Source organism: Pelecanus crispus, chromosome W (assembly GCF_030463565.1).
Source record: "Pelecanus crispus isolate bPelCri1 chromosome W, bPelCri1.pri, whole genome shotgun sequence".
In the NCBI taxonomy this organism is placed as follows: Eukaryota; Metazoa; Chordata; class Aves; order Pelecaniformes; family Pelecanidae; genus Pelecanus; species Pelecanus crispus.
Genome location: NC_134675.1, coordinates 1,896,318 through 1,913,346, shown reverse-complemented (window position 1 = coordinate 1,913,346; position 17,029 = coordinate 1,896,318). Strand labels below are relative to the sequence as shown.

General features: G+C 38.5%; 1 protein-coding gene across 1 annotated transcript in view; it reads left to right on the top strand.

Annotated features, from left to right (window-relative positions):
* The window catches only part of LOC142596485 (synaptic vesicle glycoprotein 2C-like), a 91,880-nt gene that overhangs the window by 15,464 nt on the left and 59,387 nt on the right, over positions 1-17,029 (top strand). Inside the window, exons 2-3 of the mRNA XM_075725607.1 lie at positions 5,632-5,812; positions 13,835-13,986. Coding sequence (XP_075581722.1) covers positions 5,632-5,812; positions 13,835-13,986 — 333 coding nt within the window. The remainder of the gene's footprint in view (positions 1-5,631; positions 5,813-13,834; positions 13,987-17,029) is intronic.

Here is a 17,029-nt window from a genome sequence, read left to right as displayed (position 1 = left end):
AAACCTTACAATCTAGCCACCTGGTAGCCAAAGTGTGTGCGTGGTGTAAGCAAATTCCAAACTTGGCTCCCCTCATCTGAAGAGGATGCAATCATGTATTTTGTACATTTGTACAATGGGAAAAATCATTGAAGTATGTAGAATTTCTGCTGTGGAAAGAAGATACAGGTTGTTAAAACTTGGTAAAAGAGCAATAGAAGAGAATATTCATTTTAGCATGGTGCGAGTTTCTTTTCAGCTGTCACTTGACTCTTCTCAGTGACTTTCCAGCAAATGACAGAGTTTGAGATTGCATGCTACTTCCTGGGGGAAATCAAAGACTTATGTTGCAGACATCATTTGTAGTCTTGATATTTTAAAATAAATTTAACTTTTTTTAAATGTTTCTGGGATCATGCTGGATGTGAAATCAGTGTCTGCCTTGTGCTGTATGAGCTAACTTCTTTAGAGGCACAAGTAGATTGTACCAAAAAAGAAAAAGGAAAGCAGCCAGTTTTGTGATCATTAGTATCTTCTCAAAAAGGGAGTACCACCTTCAGGACGACATGCTAGATTAAAATATATGTACGTGTATGTATACCCATACAATTACTGTTTTGATGACCATTGTTTAAAGGTAATGAGAAAATGGAACAACATCTGACCAACATCAGCATATTTAATTTTTACATATTTAAAATTATGCAAAATGCAAAGTATTTTGCAGTATGCAAAATGTAATATGCAATTTTATGAAAGGTGTACAAAAAAAAATTTGCAGCCTTTTCCCCATGAGATTTATGTTCTGACAAGTGGCATGACATGATAAATGAGCTACAAAGGTTGGAAAGGGATGATGAAGGGTAAAATGATAATCTGATGTCATTGGTTAGGTGCAAATGCAAGGTTAACTTGCATTTGTTAGGTGGTTGTTCAGCTATTTCAACTGTTCATAGCTAGAGTTCTCCTTCACCATTTGTCACTTTTATGGCTTATTGTGAGTATTGCTGTGGGGGAAAAGGTCTTAAGGAATGATTTGAAAGTTGAGAGGAAGGGGACTACCTTTATGGGCTGTGGGCAACAAGTATGTTCTGTATAAAGACAGACAGAAAATACGAAAAAGACGACAGACAGGAAAATACACTGAAACAGGTATCATTGGTAGCTGCAGTAGGTTCAAGGTGGAAGGGATACAGATCTTTGGTGGGTGTTGGGGTTTAACCCCAGCCGGCAACTAAGCACCACACAGCCGCTCGCTCACTCCCCCTGGTGGGATGGGGGGGAGAATCGGAAGGGTAAAAGTGAGAAAACTCATGGGTTGAGATAAAGACAGTTTAATAGGGAAAGCAAAAGCTGCACACACAAGCAAAGCAAAGCAAGGAATTCATTCACTGCTTCCCAGGTGTTCAGCCACCTCCAGGAAAGCCGGGCTCCATCATGCGTAACGGTGACTTGGGAAGACAAACGCCATCACTCTGAATGTCCCCCCTTCCTCCTTCTTCCCCCAGCTTTATATGCTGAGCATGATGTCATATGGTGTGGGACATCCCTTGGGTCAGTTGGGGTCAGCTGTCCCAGCTGTGTCCCCTCCCAATTTCTTGTGCACCCCCAGCCTGCTCGCTGGTGGGGTGGGGTGAGGAGCAGAAAAGGCCTTGACTCTGTGTAAGCCCTGCTCAGCAATAGCTAAAACATCCCTGTGTTACCAACACTGTTTCCAGCACAAATCCAAAACATAGCCTCATACTAGCTACTATGAAGAAAATTAACTCTGACCCAGACAAAACCAGTACAGTGGGGGAGAGGGTTTGTGGAGGATGTGCAAGGCATTTAGGAAAAAAATCAAAGTTAATATGATGGGAAAGAATGAGCTAATGGTGGAGCTCAGAGAGCGGCTTATTTATAGCAGTTTCTTGATAGGAGGAGATTATTATTTTAGCAGCTGTCTTTTGAATGCTCTTCAGGGGAATTATATGGGTATAAGAGAGGCCAAAGCACAATACAATCATAGAATCATAGAATGCTTTGGGTTGGAAGGGACCTTTAGAGGTCATCTAGCCCAACCCCCCTGCAGTGAGCAGGGACAGCTTTAACCAGATCAGGGTGCTCACAGCCCCGTCCAACCTGACCTTGAATGTTGCCAGGGATGGGGCCTCTACCACCTCTCTGGGCAACCTGTGCCAGTGCTTGACCACCCTCACTGTAAAAAATTTCTTTCTTATGTCTAGTCTCAATCTATTCTTCTTTAGTTTAAATCCGTTATTCCTTGTCCTGTCACAACAGGCCTTGCTAAAAAGCTTGCCCCCATCCTTCCTGTAGGCCCCCTTTAAGTACTGGAAGGCCGCAATAAGCTCTCCCTGCAGCCTTCTCTTCTCCAGGCTGAACAACCCCAACTCTCTCAGCCTGGCCTCACAGGAGAGGTGCTCCAGCCCTCGGATCATTTTGGTGGCCCTCTTCTGGACCCGCTCCAGCAGGTCCATGTCCTTCTTGTGCTGAGGGCCCCAGAGCTGGACACAGTACAATGACAAAAGGACTTTAATCAAAAAGAAAGGTTAATGTTTTTAAAGTCTCAAGACTTGGAAACTTTTTTCTTTCGTTGTTCAGTGTTTTGATATTTCTATGCATCGCAAGGAAAGTAGCTACTTGGTAAAATTAAGATTATTTGCATAAAATATTTCAAAGTTATCTGTATAAAGAAATGCCAAAACATGTGACTGGCTTTCTGTGAATATTTCTAATATTAGAGTGTTGACTGGGAAAGCCCAACATGCGTGTATGTCATATACAATATTAAAGAATTTTGCTTTAAGAGTAAAAATTAACCATTTTAGTTGCCTTTTTGAAACAATCTGCTGGCAATGCAGATATTGCTAAGATCTTTTATACTAATATTGACAAGTAAGCGCCAGCTCTGCTGAATGGAGTTTCCAAACTGCTTGTTAGTACTGGTCTACCTGAAGCATGATACAGTAACCTTGCCCACAGGAGATATCTTAAAGCAGGCTGAGTGAATATGCTAAGCCACTCACCAAGCTTTGTCTCTTTAGGACCAGAAAATTTAAGAGATCTCTGTGTGTGTGTGCACTCTCAGGAAAATCCCAAGTATTGGAATAAAAATTTCTGATCAGAATGAAGGAGCTATCTGATAAAGATCTGTTGCTAAACACCTCTAAACCAAAGAGAATATGGTCTATGTCCTTCCTGGGCTAAGAAGAAAGAGAACAAAGATATGTTAGGACTTCTGCAAATTCCGGATTTACCTACATTCTCATCAATATCCTTTGATGAAAGATTAAGATCCCAATAATAGTTAGAAAATGTCCATTGACAAAAGGTGTTTTCAGAAGACATTTAACTGTTGTTCTTAAGGAGCTTGTTGGTCTTACTTAGGTAAAGAGATAGTTAATGCTCCTGTGATGAGCAACAATGGATCTGTCATCCTGTCCTTAGCGACTCAAGGAGAAGACAGTCTAGAAATATCCTGTTCTTATTTTCTGTTGGCTAAAAAGGCAGCTGCAGAAAAGATTGATTTACTGGTATTGGTCACAATCAATGGCAAAGGAGACAGCTGTTTTCCTCTACTTCAGATTGCCCAGGTTGAGGACTGACAGATATTCTTTTGGTCCAGATAACTGAGCACGTGGAATTCATTATTTGAACCAGAAATTGTTATAGACTGCTTTCTTTTCAATAAGGAAGTTGAGATAGGAATGGCCGAACAAGAATAATCTGCTCTAGTTACTGCTTCTGTATACAAGGTGTATATATACATATATATATATATATGTGGGTTTACATTGTACCTGGCGGAAGCACTGCTCTTTGGTTTCAGACATTGTCTGAATCATGCAGAGAAAGAAAAAAATACAAAAGGTAGAAATTTGGTCAGAGACAACATCAGATGGTGGTTACTCTGTAGGGACCTTGAATTTACAAACAACCAATGGATACTGATCATCTTCATACTATTGTTTTCTATTCAATATTTTAAATATAAATAACATAATTTTTATTTAAAAAATTCTAAAATGTAAGAAAGCCTTCAGGGATTGTAGTCCAACATTTGTGTATCACTGAGGCATCCAATGTGAAAGTACACATGTGTTTAATTGTGATAAATGCAATAGAAACAGCATACTCACCTAACCAAGATATAACTGTGTATCTTGCTAATATACGTTTAACACGATGTGTGTTATATCAAATGTTTTAAAATGATGTCTCGTAAGGAAGCAGCACAGTGGAAACTGTACAAAACATGAGGGGGAACAGGGACATTTTTGTGGTGCATGAGACCCTGCAGATGTCTGCACTTCAGATGTTAATATATGGAATTCCAAGCATGGAAATACTGATGAGTGACCTCTATGTTAATATTCAGTTAACCGAGCCCAAGCATTTAATTATTTTTTCAGCTTTCTTTCCCTTCCAATTACCTTCTGCAGGGCAGAGGTGATTCTTTTGGAGGTCAGAATTTTACACAACAGCAATTGAAGCCCAACAGAGTTGCTGGGGAATTTGTCAGTACTTGTGGCTGATCGAAAAGAGACACAGGACAAGGCTTGCTAATATTTTAACTGCTTCTAGCTACTCTATATTTAAATCCTGCTCTGTAGTAGACTTACAAGATGGTAGCAACTGCTAGATAGATAAAACCCAATCTGGGAAGCTCAATAAGAAAGTAGGTAGAAGAAAAAATAATACATGTATCAAACAAAATACAGGTCTGTTTGGGTCTGTCCAAAGCTTGGGAACTATTTTTGCTTCTGACAGTCTGCTCAATGTGTTGTGCATCTTTGCCAAGTGTCCCACAGAGGGTTTGTCCCTGGAAAGGAAATAATGTACAATATGATAAGATGTGAATGGTCAGAGTGTTAAATATTTCAACTTAACTTTCTGTGGGAAAGTACTTAAATTTGAAAAAATCATTAACTTTAACAAAAAAAAATCACCCCCCAAAATTTTTCCCCATCTCATTTTAATGTATTCAGATAAACTGTAATGCATCTGTTCAAAATTCTTTGCAAACAAAACTGTTCCAGTGCTTTTCTTTGTATATAGGACAATACCTTTTAAAATAAAGCATTACACTGAAGCAGGAGGGAGAAAAAAGACAATCAACCTGGACATCTTTGATTCTGTAGATCTCAAATGGAAAGTGTCTGTTGTTTGATTAATCAGCTTTCTTTAGACTTAGCACATCTTACTCCCAATGATTAACCCCAGAACTGCTCATATTCTAGAGATATTCACACAATTTGTTTCTGTAGGGGAAGTTTTAATTTTTGCAGTATTTAACATTAATGCAGTTTATTACTGAGGAAATGGTGGCATTCTTTCTCCCATTCAGTCTTATTTGCCTGTATTTTAACTGTTTTAGCTAGAGGCACCTAATTTAATAATTATATTAAGCTTCAATATGTCTGCTAACAGATGACACAGACACAATAGGAAATCTGTTCTCCCTAGGTACATTTGCAAAGCTATGCATACAATTTCTGCTAACTGAGAAAGGAGAAAATATTATCTATGCTATTTTGTAAACAGAGAAGATCGCTGAAAGCAAATCACTCAAGTACGTGTGACTATTTTTGGTGTGGTCAATTGTGGTCAGTTATGTAGCTTACAAAGCAACATCTTTTTTGTGTATTGCAGGTAGCATAGTGTACCTTGGGATGATGGTGGGGGCGTTCTTCTGGGGAGGATTGGCAGACAAGGTGGGAAGGAAACAGTCACTCCTGATATGCATGTCTGTCAATGGATTCTTTGCCTTCCTTTCATCATCTGTCCAGGGCTATGGCTTCTTCCTCTTCTGTCGCTTGTTTTCTGGATTTGGGTAAGCTCCTCTGGTTTTGTTCATTTCTACAATTCTGTGTGTTAATAAAACTTTCCTGTTTGGAAAAGTGCATTATTTAATGTAGGAATATAGTCTGTGTCAGGGGCAAGAGAATTAAACAAGGTAGCTACTACACTCCTAAATAACAACCTGAAGGGAAAGAATAATGATTTTAGATGAAAGACACAGACTGCAAATTGTAAGATTGAGTTCTGTTCTTATTTTGCAACAGACTTGCTTTGTGAACTTGATCAACTTGCTTAACTCCTTTATGCCTCAGCTTCTCTATGTAATGTTTGTTCAGTCAGCAAAATAATACCCTTCTCACAGGTGTACTGTAAGATTTCAGTAATATTTGTAAAGTTTCTAATGTCTTTGTGTGCATAATGTTGTTTATAATACCACTGCAGTCAAGACTGTCAAATTTAAAATGGGTCCCTAGAGCATGCCAAATGTTATTGCTCTTTTCAGAAGAATGATGTTTGCAGCCCTGTGTTTTTCTTTAATTTTCTTTTAGTTTAAATAACTTCTCAGTTGTTGGAAAAGTTTAAGATATTGTGAATGGTTGATTAAGTTTATTATTTTAAACTTACATGAGCAGAGATTGAGATACACAATTAAACTACTATGAGAAAGCTTCTACCTTTACTGCACCCTTGGATAATCAAGAGCTCTGTTCTGTAGAGCAGTTAGTTTAGCATTTCTGGTAATTGCTTGATTCAGATCAAAACTCCCAATTACAATTCCATTTCAGGCCACTATCAATCTTTAGGATGCTGAACAGGCAGGAGCTGCTGAGAGCACAGTATGTTGTGTTGTAAAGCTGTGCACATGAAAACCATTGCTTGTATGGTTTGTTGGCTGAAGTTTATGTAGCTATAGTACACTAACACTGCTGTGTGATGTTTGTGGTTTTAGCAACCCCTTGAACTGGTCTGAAGTAGGGTAGGACTAGACAGTCATACCAAAAAGAAATTGCCATAGCACTAAGTACTATTAAACTGATTTAGGAAGGGGGATAGAAGGGCAAGGGGAGAAAGGAAGGAGACGTGAGGAGTCCTCTTGCTAGAAGGATCTCCTCAGTCTGTCACCAAATTGTCAGATATGACTCTAAAAGAGGTTAAAAGGAAATTGCAACTGTTCTACTACTTAAAAAAAAAACCAAAAAACCAAAAACTTAGAAAAAAACAATCCCATCCAGCTTCTCTACATGTTTTTCATTTCATAGGCCACTATCAGTTCCAGGTGCTATGTTTTGTCTCTCCATAGTTCTGCATTTTCATCAAGGTCCTGACACTAGTTACAAGCTGTCTTTACTACCAAGGAATTTTTCTGTTCCTGTACCTCTATGGCTGGTTAATGGGCCATTGTGCTGAAAAAACAATTTTTTTGTCATGTTGCATGACACTTTCACTCTTTCATGATCCTGTCAAAGTCCAGAAGCTTGTATTCCTGCTTAGCCTGTCCAATTCATGAGGGCAGTACTGGACCCTTGTGCCACAAAGGTTTGTCTTTTGGCAGACAGGTTTGTGACACTGTTGGCTTTCACCCAGATTGTCCCTCTTGGGGTATACAGCAAAATATGTGTTTGTCATGCCAAACTTGCCTGCAGGTTCTCATCCTCACCTGTAGCAGTAGCTTTTCCAGTAACTTACAGTGCCTGTAGCTTTACTCATAATAGATGTATGTCCTGGATTGGTAAGCATGTTCAGTTGTGTACCTGGCTTATGATTAATGGTCTTTGAAGGAGCAGGCCCTTCATATCCATATCTTACACCTCCATGTGGGTCCCCGCTGTGTCCAAAGTCCTCCTACCTCATCTCTGAGAACTGCATGAATGGATGATGATAGATAATTTGCTACCATGTACTACATTAAAAAAAAAATTCAACAAACACCACAAACCCAAGACCGCATGAGCTGCAGAGTCATTCCTAATAGCTATTACTGCAGAGAAAGAATCATGGCTGGCTCACATTTGCTGTTTTCTTCAAAGACAGTGTTTGTCTCCAGAAGAACCTCCTTTGGCTGGTATCAGAGTTGCATTTTATCCTAGATATCATCCATCGTAAAAGCCATGAGTTTTCTAGAACTGAATCTGTCCTTCATACCCTCAAGATGAGGGAAGGCTCTTCCTTTTTCTGTTCTCACTGTTTGCCTGTGATGATATAGTTTTTCCGCCAGACTTTGCATGTTTGGAGCCCTTCTTTTTCAGAATGTTCATCTGCTCACTCGCTCTCAGAGAAAGCTTACTTTTCACTTGAGTGGTATTCAAGATGGTATTTTTGTCACATCTGCCTTTCCTCTGTTTTTTAATCCCCTTTTGGCTATGATCTTATGTTGAGAGCAGCTGTAATAGCAACAGACACATCATATGCCAAACACCAAGAAAGGAGAGGCTAGAACATTCCAACTGCAGAGGCAACAAAGTAAAATCTTTCCACTTTTAGACAGCTGTGCACAAATATACCCACTGTTAGAGCATACATCTTACACTTCTCTATTTCCAGATACTTTGCATCAGCCGCTGTGCAAGAAGGCAAACTCTTTTTGGTATCACTCACTGAAGAACTTCCAGATGTTTGTGCCAGCTTTGAAGCCATATCTTCTTGCAGTATGACAGGAAATTTGCTTAAAGAGTTTGAATTAAATCTTGAACGTTTATTGCATTCCTTACTACATCCCACATCTTGCTCAAATGAAAAGGAAGTTGTGTCAGTTGAATGGGAATAGAAATTCAACTTAATTTCTCTTTATAACCTCTCCTCATTTTAGAGGTCCTGTCTTTGGACAGTAGATGTCAGTTCCCCTTTCTTAGTGAAAGACACTGAATATATATCTCTGTTATCAAGGAAGGAGGCTTTGTTCCAGTAATTTTGTGTGAATCAGAGCCGAAATATGAAATATGAATAATTTTAAGCAAAGAACTGAATGATATGCTTTAAAGGCAAAATAGTATTACTACTGAGATTGGAGAAGAGCTTTCAGAAGGGGCAGAGGGTTATCTGGACAATTTCATATAATTAAAAGTCAATAAAATTTTAAGAAGTATTCATAGCATATAAAATTGTTTAGGTGTATAGAGTTTAAACTGGTCTGTTATCTTCTAGAAAATATAAAATAGATTAAGAAGCATGAAAAATAAAACCAGCATCTGATAGAAGATTTTATTTATAAAAAATACTATAAAATAGATTCTCCTCAGATTCTCTTGTAGTCAAAATGAGTTTATAGAAGTAAACTGCTCATGGAAAAAAATCCCTTCTGATCATATTTTTGCATCTGAAAAACCTAAAACTAGTAAAAATTTTGCATTGCAAAAAAGTGATTTGGAATACAAAACTGTAAATAATATTAAAATATTGCTGGGTAAAGGGCATTGAGGGATATGAAAGTCTGAAAGGTGAACTTAAGCTAGTGAAAAGAATAAAGAAATGTTGGACAGTCTGCAAAATAATTTATTTTTATGGAAAACAATATCACAACTCTGATTCTTCCATTGATTAATCCAAAATCAAAACTCAAAAGGAAATTAAATCCCAAAGCCAGATAAATGTCTAGGAGGGCTTTAGACATGGCTTCCTACAAAGTAAAAAGACCTAGACAAGAAACTGTGAGCTGTATTCATCATTAGCCACTGGGGGAATGTGCAAAGATTTATCATCAAAAAGCACCTTGTTAGATCTGTCTTTGAAATTGTCAAAGGAAGGTTTCTCTAATACCAGAACATGACTCATAATATCGCTGCTAAGTTGAATGGAACTGGAGTTGTTGCCTATTCAACACTGACACTGTGAAGTATTAACCTCAGCTAGAGAATTTTATCTAACCTCTATTACAAAAAAAAATTGTATTTATTTCATCTAAGTGTTTAGTTTACTGGTTTTGGTACTTTTAGATCATTTTAGATGCAGTTTTTCTAAGTACAACAACTCAATTTAGAATAAAATCCCACTATATATTTGTATTATCCCAGCAAATTTAATTTTGGTTGCCTTGAAATAACCAAAGATGATACAATTTGGGAAAATGTGTCATGTTTATCCAGCCCAAATGTTACTTCTAAAAGTAATCAAAGTTTTCATGTAGTAAAAAGCTAGCTGAAATAAACATATATATGAGACCAACCGCAGTTTAGAAATTCTTCAACCTCATATGTTTGCTCCCAGATGAAATGGATTCTTTTTCATGAGCAAAGTAAAAAAGGTTAAATAAATGTGTCCTATTTTACAAACCAAACATTATGTCCAGACTACAGAGATTTCTTTTAATTTGTCAAAACTGCCAGTTTGGCCAAATTTCTTCTCCAAACCCACAGAAATATTAGGAAATACAGATTAGATGTGGTTAACTTATGTAACCAAAAGCTATTAAGAACCTTTTCCCTGCCCACTGCCCACTGTGAATAAGAGTATCTCTCAAGATGCACTCTTATATAGTGAGTGTTTCTTTTCCAAAAGACTTTAGACTATACTTCATTAAATCTGAGACTCACCTTCAGACAGCTTTCTTAGCCCTTCCTTAGAAAATATCTTTAAAGCTACCTGCAGTACTCCTTACACATTAATGGGATCTAACAACAAGTACTGGTGTCAATGTAGTAGCACTAGACTTGTCATTTAGATCTTGCTCAAATCCATCACACTCTTGTGAGGAATCAACAGTTAGCTAAAATCCAAAACTGTGAATGAAGTTTCTTGTAACTAATAGTTCTGAGGTGATTGCCTGTGCAAATCCACCCAAGCTGACTTTTACCACCAGTTTTGTACATTATGTATAGTGGCAAGAAACTCTTACAGTTTTGTAGATCCCCCTTCTCTTAATGGCCAAGAGAGGAAGGACATGCAAGTGGTTTGTATGCATAAAAACTTTCAAAATGTTCCAGCAGAGATATGGACCATGAGGACACAGCACAAGGTAGTTGGCCTACACAAGCAGTTGCCTTCAAGAACTTCAGATCTAGACCAACAGGCTGCTTTTATAATTGTAGAATAGAATAGAATAGAATAGTTCAGTTGGAAGGGACCTACAACGATCATCTAGTCCAACTGCCTGACCACTTCAGGGCTGACCAAAAGTTAAAGCATGTTATTAATGGCATTGTCCAAATACCTCTTAAACACTGACAGGCTTGGGGCATCAACCACCTCTCTAGGAAGCCTGTTCCACTGTTTGACCACCCTCTCGGTAAAGAAATGCTTCCTAATGTCAAGTCTAAACCTCCCCTGGCGCAACTTTGAACCATTCCCATGCGTCCTGGCACTGGATACCAGGGAGAAGAGGTCAGCCCCTCCCTCTCCACTTCCCCTCCTCAGGAAGCTGGAGAGAGCAATGAGGTTGCCCCTCAGCCTCCTTTTCTCCAAACTAGACAAACCCAGAGTCCTTATCTGCTCCTCATAGGACTTGCCTTCCAGCCCTCTCACCAGCTTTGCTGCCCTCCTCTGGATGCATTCGAGTACCTTCACATCCTTCTTAAATTGTGGGGCCCACAACTGCACACAGTATTCAAGGTGAGGCTGCAATAACACTAAATACAGCAAGATAATTACCTATCTTAACTGACTGGTTATGCTGTGTTTGATGCACCCCAGGATCCCGTTTGCCCTCTTGGCTGCCAGGGACTACTGCTGACTCCTGTTGAGCCTGCTGTCAACCAGCACCCCCAGATCCCTTTCTGCAGGGCTGCTCTCCAGCCACTCCTCTCCCAATTTCTTTACTCCATCCTAGGTGCAGAATCCGGCATTTGGACTTGTTAAATTTCATCCCATTAATCATTACCCAATGCTCCAATCTATCTAGATCCTTCTGCAAGGCCTCTCATCCCTCAAGAGAGTCAACAGCACCTCCCAGTTTGGTATCATCAGCAAACTTGCCAATGGTGCATTCAACTCCTGCATCCAGATCATTGATAAAAATATTGAACAGAACTGGCCCTAGAATTGAGCCCTGAGGAACACTATTTGTGAATGGTCACCAGCCAGATGCAGCCCCATTCACTACAACCCTTTGAGCCCTGCCCTTCAGCCAATTCTTCACCCAGAGCACTGCATACCTGCTCATCTCACAGTTGGGCAACTTGTCCAGAAGGATGCTGTGAGGGACAGTATCAAAAGCCTTCCTAAAATCCAGAAAAACTACATCCACTGCCTTCCCTTCACCCACTAGGCAGGTGACCTTATCATAGAAGGATATCAAATTAGTTAAACAGGACTTTCCCTTTGTTGACTGTGCCTGATGATTGCATTATTCTTTAAATGCCTTTCAATAGCACCCAGTATGATCTTCTCCATAATTTTTCCAGGTACTGAGGTTAGACTAACAGGTCTGTAGTTCCCTAGGTCTTCCCTCATCCCCTTCTTGTAAATTGGAATAATGTTGGCTAGCTTCCAGTCAGAGGGGACCTCCCCAGACTCCCAAGACCACACACCTTTAGATAGTGTGTTATTGCATGAATGATACTGTCCTGCATACCATGACCAATGTATTAATTTAGGGCTTCTTGGAAGTGGGCACCTATAACTCCTCATCAACACTTTCCAGCTTGGGCAGGAAAGAGGAAGACCTTGTTTCTGATTCTGCTAGTGAATTCTCAACATTAGAAAAAGAACTTAATGAGATCCACCAGTATTGTATTCAGGGAATATTGTGGGAGTACAATTCAATGCTATGCCTGAGCCCTGGAGGGTAAGAAATCCTAGATATAATCTGCTTATGCTTTGGGAACTGGAGAGCCCTCAGTTCATAGCACCACTGAGCTAGCAGGGCTTCCCCATCACAGCAAAATGAGCTGTGATTCCATCTTTGGCCATGCCCCTTCCACCATTCCTCACCCTGGGCTTCCAGGAGAACCTCTGAGGACAATCCACCCCTGTTGCCTGTGACAGGGCAATTCACTAGCAAAGCCTTTTAGTGTTTTCACCCATGAGAAGAAATGAGGTACAGCTCTTGTTAGCTGTATACCTAACAAGAATTCATGAATGTATGAACCTTTGATGAACTGACAGAGAGTATAAGAGCTAGCAGTCTCAACTTTAGGAAACATTAATTGTAAAGCTAAGAGTTGACTGGCAATACTTCATGAAGAGCTGTCTAGAAGGAAGTGACAAAACAGCAGACCCCTAAACAAGTGTAACAGCTCAATCCAGTATTTCATCGCTGTACTTGAAGATGTCTTAAAATAAACCATATTGCTATGGCACTGAATTTTCTTAGGACTGAAATACCATTTCTGTATTCATGTTTTCCTTTTAAATATTTGTTTTAATCTGTTTTAAGCTTCCTTCTTTTTGCTCCCAGTTTGGCAGTCATTGAGATGACAGCATAAATACGCATTTATCTTCAAAGTTCAGTTAAAAATTCAAACCATTTGAGATACTGCTTTAAAGTATGCAACCTGGTATGTGAGAATATCTCTTCAAGCTTCACAGGTATTTTCTTCAGCAGGAAAAATAAAACCCACAAGGACTTGCTCTATTGTGGAACATTTGATGGCTTGCATTGGTAGTGAAGAGGTAAAGACAGTAAAAGATAATCTGGAAGCTGGTACTGAAAATGATACATAATTTGAGTTAGACTAAGTTTTTGTAAAACCAAGTTAAACTTTTTTTTGTCCAACTAACCTTCAGACTATTATTCTTTGGGAAAATTACTAATATTTTCAGTTAAAAGAAATGTATTTTGACACTTGTCAGTAGACTGCCACGATTACAGGATTTTTGTAATGGTGAAAGTCAACGCTTTGTGCTGGTTTCTGTTCCAGCAGCCACTTGACAATCCACTTGAATCACTAAACATATCGAATTGTACATAGAGTTTTCAAGGAAATCTTTGACAAAAATTGTGTCCAAACTGGTGAAAGTTTCCTCAAGAGTTCTCCAATACATGGTGAAATTTGAGAAAAAAACACTCTTGCCAGAAAAGCTGCTTGCAGTTTGGGTTTTAAATGACTGCAACTATGAGCTTGTTCAAACTTTAACTAGCTGTTATGCTCTGCCTTAACCCATGATATATATCTCCTTTAAGGATTGGTGGAGCTGTGCCGACAGTCTTCTCCTATTTTTCGGAAGTGCTTGCTCGGGAGAAACGAGGCGAACACCTGAGTTGGCTCTGTATGTTTTGGATGATTGGTGGTATCTATGCTTCTGCAATGGCTTGGGCAATAATTCCTCATTATGGTAAGAAAAACATCTCTCTGTGATTTTTAGCTCTTCTAGTATAAAAATAAACTCTTAAAATATAGTTTAAAGAGGGGACTTTATGTCTGTTCTCAAAATACTGATCCTGCCATTAAGAAAAAATCTATTCCTTTTGGAGGAAGTAAGGAGAATAAATTGTACCCTAAATAACAATATATTAAATGGAGCAAAAATTAGCTAATCCCCTTTCTTAATCAGATTCTTTAAATTACTGGAAACCTGGACACATTAAAATACAATTGGTGTTATTGTTGAAACTGGAGAAAATAGGTGATATGGAGACTTGCATCAGAGAAAAAACTTTTAAAATGCCAGATGTCAAATTTGTGCTAGATTGTTTTGTTTGTTTGAAACAGATAAAATGACAATTATACACTCTTGAGAAAGAAGAGAAAGGACCACCTTAATGTTTGCTGCACTAGTTCTGAATATAAAGCTGTGCTGAATGTTTTGTTCTTAGTAGATCTTTTTAAGTGGTATAGAAATACAGAAATCAGACAGAGTGCACTTAAATGCTGCAGGGGTGAATGAGGGTGAATAAGACAGAAAGGTTGCAATGGCTGAAGTTCTATGAACATGCAATATATGCCACTTTGTGAAAAAACTCTTTACTGCCCTGACATGGATAAACATGAGGAGGAACAGATTCAATTCTTACTATCTCAGGCTTGCCTTTTAGAAGAGTTAAGTGTTCATGGCTCTCAAGGGTTGCTGAGACTGTTCAGTGGTTGTTAAAAATCAGCCTCTGCAAGCACTTCTCCCTGGCACTCTTCAAGTAAAGCAACGTTGTGAGTTAGCTGGCATCCAAAGCAAATTTCTTAAGCCAAGCAATGAGGTTTATTGCAGTTGGATTGTGAAAGAGAGGAAAACTTCATAAGGTTTGCCCAAAGTGATTGGAACATTTAGCAAGTGGTAATGCCCAGAAATAAATTATAATCATGCAGACTAATCAAATATCTAGACTGATGTATTAAGATTAATTTTAGAGTGCCGTACATGCAGGCTGAATCTATGTCTTTAACCTTGCCTTTTGGCTTTGAATTGCTGGAATGAGAGAGGAATTTTTGCTGAGAAGACACAATGTGGATAATTTTTTCCCAATTAGTAAATTGCTCTGGATGCCGAGTATTTTTTGCTTTCCTATGTATTTTTATTTTCTTTATCTTTCAGTGGAAAATGTAAACATTATGACAGACTGATTTAAATAGGTTGTCTAATTTCATTGTAGATTTTATAACTAACTCAATAATCTTTACTGAGGTGCTTTAAAAACGTCACATGGCAGTATATCTCAATGAATAATAATACACATCCTTATACCAAAGCAGTGGCACTAGAAGGAATAATTTTCTTTTCTTTGGCAGTGGAAGAATATCAGCAACAAAAAGCCATGCCACACTGATCTTTTTTGTATCCTGCAAAAATATCTGCAAAATCACTTAAGACAAAAGAATGTAAAAACAGAATTTAAAAGACAATATTCTTCGGTGTTAGCCATATGAAGTCATAATAGCCAAAAGGAGGGCTACAAATGGAGCTATAAACAACAGAAACAATCCTTTCTCACAGGAAAAGAATTGGGGTTGCACGTCATTTTGGCAAAATTAAACAGAATCTATTTATGGGATTTGATGCGGTCTTAACATTGTCTTCACTTTAAATTAGACTTTTTCATTATGTTGTGAAGATTAAAACCTGTGTCTTAGTTCCTAGTACAAATGTGGAATCACTCCAGCTCAGGACCAGGGACAAACTGCTTTTTTTTCATGATGCTGTGCTGAGCTCTCAGGCACTGCCAAGTGCTCCCAGGGCAAACCCTGCTCTAGCACTCGGGAGAGTGTGGTCACACATTGCTGTACTCTCCTGGAAACATTCCAAGTCATGTTAATACCAGCTCAGATATCTGCACCATTTGTATCACATGTGTTTATGAGGAGACTTTTGTAGTGGTATTTTCTCTTTTACAATTTCTACATGGTTTCCATGGAATTATTTTACCAGAAATAAGCAGAGATACAGATTTTTCTCCAAATCACTTTCAGTCCTTCTCATCATTTTCATCTCCACTGACTAGGAAGCAAAACATTAATTTTGTAGGTTTTTTTCCCTCCTCCTCCTACAAATGTATTCCTTTCATTTGTACTGGTTCTTATACAAGCCACTTTAAAAAAATCCTAGATTCACAGCCAGTTTACATTATCTAGCTCAAGGCAACCAGTGAAGCTGAGTTTACCAGTTGAACATTTAGCTCTAATGAGAAAACAAAGATTACATTCTCTATATGTAACAGTTTATCTCTGTTTCTGTTCAAGAAGCATGAGAGTGTATGAAACCTGAGTAATGCTCCGAAACATAAAATAAAGGGAAGCAGTTGCCTTGGCACCAGTGTGTTGTCAAGAGAGGACTCAGTGTGATGAAGTGCTGCAGTAACCACATACTAAAAGGTTAATTTCATCTGGAAGACAAGCATCTCTGTTTCAGGGCTTTAAGTCTGTAGCTGTTGGCTTGTGTTTAAAAATTGAAAATGGATGTAGACTTTTTCAGGGTTTCTGAAACGGGAGTTGAGGTCATGGAGAAGCTATTAGAAGAAACATCTGCAGAGGAATGCTTCTAACTGTTGCCAATAAACAAAGTCCCAGATTAGGCCGCTACAAAGAAATTGCTTTATGCACTACTTAGGTCAGGCTGGATAGGAAGGATAATTACTGTTTTATAATCCATTTTGCAAGTGCAACTTTAAATTTAGCATAATGTTTTAAGGTAGATTAGTTCAAAGACTGTCAAATGCATCAAATGTGTATCACAGTATTGTATAAAAGGTTAATTTTCCAAATAATGAAGAATCTTAAGAGTGAGGAATTACATTTCAGTTTAAAATCCAGATAGTGATATATTACCATTTTAGAATCATAGAATCATAGAATCATAGAATCATCTAGGTTGGAAAAGACCTTTAAGATCATCCAGTCCAACCATTAACCTACACTACCAAGCCCACTCTAGACTAATCAAGGGTAGACCA